Genomic DNA, 4640 nt, shown 5'->3' with positions numbered 1-4640 from the left:
AATTATCCCATTAATTATTTCGTATAATAAAATTATACGTATAACTTTTATATACAAATAATAATATGTTATTATATAATTGAGTATTATTTTATCATTAATTTTTAATTATTTAATCACATAATAATATATTATTATTTATTTATAAAATTATATATATAATACTCCTATTATTCGGTGGATTGCTGAAAAATGTAGAAAAGAATAATATACACTCTTTTTCTAAAGAAATAAACTAAAGGAAAATTAAATAAAAAATCATTTAGTTTGGCATCAACTCATCCTATGAAACAGTTTGCAGCAAATAAAAGCCAATGGTAGGATCCAAATTCCAAAATAGAATTAAATTACATTATTGTGAGTCGAGATGATTCAACCGTTGATCCATTGTATTTACAAGATTCAAAACTGAAAAACGATCTGCTACTCGACAAAGTTGGTGGTAACTTTGCTTACTAAATGTTCTCCATAAACAGCTCTGTCAAACTTTCCAGTTCCCCCAGACCGCTGTTTACAAACTTCCAGAGGCTCCACTGCTGTATCATAGTTGGTCTGTTCATACCAGAAAAAAAAAAAAAAAAAAATCTGATGCGCCATTGCAATTTTAGTAAGAAAAAGAAATAAAAACAGTTTCTTATAAACCCGACTAGACCGTTCAGTTGAATCAGTTCAACTGGTACACATGGTATTGATCGGATCAATAGCCAGTTTTTTGTCTAAAAACATTAGTTAAAAGAGGGAGATATTGACTAACCTCATAAAAGTAAGCTACGCAAACCCGATATTTTGGAGAATTGTTGATCACTCGATGCAGGGTTGACTCGTACAAACCATTGGAATATATCTGCAGTTCCATCAAGTTTATTAGATGTCAAAAGAGACAGAAACATAGGGAGAGGTTTTTAGTACAAAATAATTTACCTTCAGCATGTCACCAATGTTGCAGACAAATGAACCAGGTAAGGGAGGAGCTGATATCCATTCCCCAGATTGGTTTCTCACCTTCAAGAAATTATCCAAATTACAGATTTGTGGAAACTAAGGCAAAACATTTCATATGAACGCAAGAGTTAAGCATCCAAACAGAACTTGAAACTGCCATTAGAACCTTTACTGTTACAAAGATGATAAATGGAGTTTAATGGAGGCTACAGCAAACTTTGAAGCAAGCAGCAATTATGATTAATTAAAGCATGGGAGGTTGTTTAAAGGCATTTTTTCAAAGAAAACAATTTCTTATGTTCTTTTTCTTTATCCCTCTTTTTTTGACATGCCAACCAACTTCCCTGGCTAGGAAAGGGATATCAAAGAAACATATTAAACCTTAAAGCACCACTTTTTAGTCTTCAAGCTTGATTGTTAAAATCTTAATCGATTCATTCTTGACACTGTCAAAACTTAATAAACACTACATGTCCAAAACAGATAACCAGGTTCCTAGCTGTTGTCAGCTGGCTCCAGGCATGACAAGAAAAGAGAGAAACATTGGATAATTGTTATGCTATTATAGTGAATCCTTGATGTTTAAGGAGGTTAAACACAGTATAAAAAATGATAGCATGGGATTATACCTGAAGTGCTGTTATACCGTCATCTTGATTAACTAATGTCAGCAAACCTGTTATGCAACATTACAGTTACTGATATATACGTATTAGATTTTTGAGACCATCAATCATCTCAACTTTGAAAAGTATTTACCATAATCAGTATGAGCTCCGCTGAAGTATGGCCACAATAAGAACATAAGCAAACATGAAAAGAGAATATATATGAGCCTTAATAATGAAAAGCAAAGGAAAAACACAAAGGGCAGCCTTGTTGCAATACCATCCAATGTCATTTTCAGGCTTTCCATGGCCATTGGCAACACCTGGGTAACCAATAATACGAAACACCCAAAAAGCATCTCCTGCTCTTTCACCCTCAAATTCATATGGTGACCCACCCAACGCTAGAGCGATCCCCCGCATAATTTTTCTTGAAAGGTCTGATAGCATCAAGAACCAAAAGATGCAATGAACTTTCTACTAGAATAAAAGACCTGAGAGAGAGAGAGAGAGAGAGAGATAGCAATCCTGCTAAGGAAAACATGCCTGTGCAGAGGTTGATGTACTCCTCCATCAGTTCTTTAAAGGAAGGAGGATCAAGGGGCCTGCCACAAGCATCAGAAGCAGAAAAATAAAGAAATGTTGTTAGCATTTCTGAAACCATATGCTTTTAGTAACTCCAATTCAAATAGATTAAAGACACTTGCTGAACTTAGAGCTTCACAATCAGCAAGGAGATTCTCAAATATGAAAGTTGTAGAATAGTGCTAAAGAAATCAAGCATCTTAAATAGCAATATGCAGCACAACTTACTAAAGCAGATTAATTGCAAAGATGAAAATCACAGACATTTATGATGTAATTCTAATATTAACTCGTACTATCTACTTATTAAAAATTAGGTGTTCTATGTGACTGGCCTTTAAGGTGAAACAGATCACATACAGATTCTGGGTCTCCCGATGTAAGCTTATAGAATCAAAGCGCAATATCTAAGGAACTTCTTCCATTATAGAAACATTACTCATGGGCACAGTAATGGCAGGATAATTCTGCTGGAGTATGGTCAATAGGAAATGAGCATATAAATCTTTGTAACATGAAGTCATCAATATAATAAGTTTAATGATAATATCCAGAAGATCTGTCTTCATATATGTTCTATACAAGAAATTTTAGAATTCAGGTGTGGTTAAGGAAACACTAACTTCCACATACCACTGATTACACCCTTCCATGGGTTTGCCAAGAGCCCCATACATCCCTTCTTTTATTTCTCTATAGCACTGTTTAAGCAGAAGAAGAAGAAAACAACATAAATAATATAAAGAACTAGATGTATCACCAACTATATTAATGATCACAATGATAACAAACTTGACATATCAAAAGCAAGTTTATCCCTCTGTGTGCTATTTCAGAGATAGTAACTCACAATAATTAGAAGCAGGTGGAGAAACATCATAGCTCATGGAAACCAATACTAAAATTAAATTCAAAGCAAACTTTTCATAGATTTAGCTATGATTTCAATTCATCAGCACCATTCTCAGGGGAGAAGGCAGCATAAACATAATGGCCAAAAATGGATGATAATCACATTTAAAGAATACCATGACATGGTTTCTTGCTAAGAACCTAGAAGAAATGTACAGAAAATATTCGACAACATTGCGTTTCAAGAAGCCCTTTGTCCAGATACAACATGCCTATTTTCAAAAATCTCTTGGTTTAAAATTTATCTTCAAACATTTCTAAAATTTTGCACAGGAAAGCACAGTTAGAAGTTTTGCCGAAAAGTTCTATTTTACAATATCCACAAACATACATCAAGCAGAAAATGTCTCTAAATGAAACGGGATACATGAACACTCATGAAGTGAGTAAATGAGTATGAGTTACATCAATCGCCTCATGAATATCCGGGATGCCTTTGGTGATATTTTCTCCGATTCTCTGATATCCCCTGCACTCAAAATGTGCTCTCATTTCAGTAAGTTCCGATTTAAAATTAAAAAAAGAAAAAGTTGGTTCCTATTCCATTAAGCAAACCTGTAACCAGCTTGTGGAGTCAGCTTGATCTTGAGTTTTTCTTCATACGGACGATCAAAGAACTGGTGAGAAATCTTTTTGACCTCTTTGATGAGGGACTCAGGAATACCATGGCCCTTCTGGTCAATAGCAAACAACAGAGAATATTTAGAAGACACAATCACAAGCAAAATTCGTGCACTGAAATTATAATTTTTGTTGTAGCCCTGAGAAAACAGAGCTCACAGAAAGAAGAAACAAACATGTTTTTCCATCGGCAACATATGTTCGATTTCAATTAAAGTTAAATCGTAACAACTCAACAAGATGAACAGATTACCACATAGAAGAAGCCAGCCTCTCTGCAAGCCTGATCCAATTGTGTAACAACTTTCGATACACCGGCGTCTTCACCCATGTTTGGGTCATCACATTTGGCTAATAACGGACTAATGTCTACGCCACACCAAAAAGAAAAAAATCATGAGTTGAAGAAACACACACGCAACAAACAAAAGCTAATTCTTACTACTTCCAATTGACATAGAAGTTCAAATTAACGCAGAATTGAGATGCAAGAAGACGAATTGAACCGTCTAAGGAGTTGGTTACCAATGACTGGGATGGATTTGAAGTCCGTGGCCATGTTGATGATGATAACCTTTTTGGTATATGCTAGACAAAACTTGTTAAGAGGAAAGACATGCAATTGTCCTGAATGAGATTTCTCTTTCAGCTTTTGGTGAGCCTGCCACTGTTGTGTTTTTATTTATTATCCGGTTCAAGCCACGAAAGATCTTGGTGCTATGTAGGCCGACTTTGTCGTTTTCGGCGAGGTGACGAGGCCATGACTAGGACTGGCAATTCATGTTCGTAACAGTGTCGGTTCGGATCTCGAATTGGCTGCTTTTAATTCTAATACGAATTAAATAAAATTTATCCAAATTTTAATGTCCTAAATAATTTTTTATTATTAATTGTTTTTAATGTTTTAAACAAATTATCTGAAATTAATAAAATACACAATATAATATTTTATCTTATTTATAAATAGTTTAA

General features: G+C 34.4%; 1 protein-coding gene across 2 annotated transcripts; it reads right to left on the bottom strand.

Annotated features, from left to right (window-relative positions):
- Positions 1-227: 227 nt before the first annotated feature.
- LOC123198718 (probable 2-oxoglutarate-dependent dioxygenase At3g50210) lies at positions 228-4357 on the bottom strand. Of its 2 annotated transcripts, none has more exons than XM_044613479.1 (12): positions 4194-4357; positions 3922-4037; positions 3603-3721; positions 3453-3516; positions 2769-2836; positions 2097-2155; positions 1831-1990; positions 1702-1721; positions 1572-1618; positions 922-1002; positions 755-844; positions 228-552 (listed from the first exon to the last, which is right to left on the bottom strand). In XM_044613479.1, exons 1-12 carry the CDS (start codon positions 4225-4227, stop codon positions 424-426), a joined length of 987 nt encoding a protein of 328 aa, XP_044469414.1. In that variant the 5' UTR covers positions 4228-4357; the 3' UTR covers positions 228-423. The 2 variants fall into 2 exon arrangements, with proteins under 2 accessions (XP_044469414.1, XP_044469415.1); XM_044613480.1 differs by having other exon boundaries at positions 4111-4197.
- Between the last annotated feature and the right edge of the window lie 283 nt (positions 4358-4640).

Source organism: Mangifera indica, chromosome 16, assembly GCF_011075055.1.
Source record: "Mangifera indica cultivar Alphonso chromosome 16, CATAS_Mindica_2.1, whole genome shotgun sequence".
In the NCBI taxonomy this organism is placed as follows: Eukaryota; Viridiplantae; Streptophyta; class Magnoliopsida; order Sapindales; family Anacardiaceae; genus Mangifera; species Mangifera indica.
Note: the sequence above shows the minus strand (reverse complement) of the source record. Positions and strands in the feature narration are given on the sequence as shown.

Coding starts and splice junctions, on each gene's coding strand:
- LOC123198718 (XM_044613479.1), bottom strand. CDS start 4,227: ATGGCCACGGACTTCAAATCCATCCCAGTCATTG. Junction 3,722..3,921: donor AGGCTGGCTTCTTCTATGTG/GTAATCTGTTCA, acceptor GCTATTGACCAG/AAGGGCCATGGTATTCCTGA. Junction 3,517..3,602: donor ACTCCACAAGCTGGTTACAG/GTTTGCTTAATG, acceptor TTTTGAGTGCAG/GGGATATCAGAGAATCGGAG.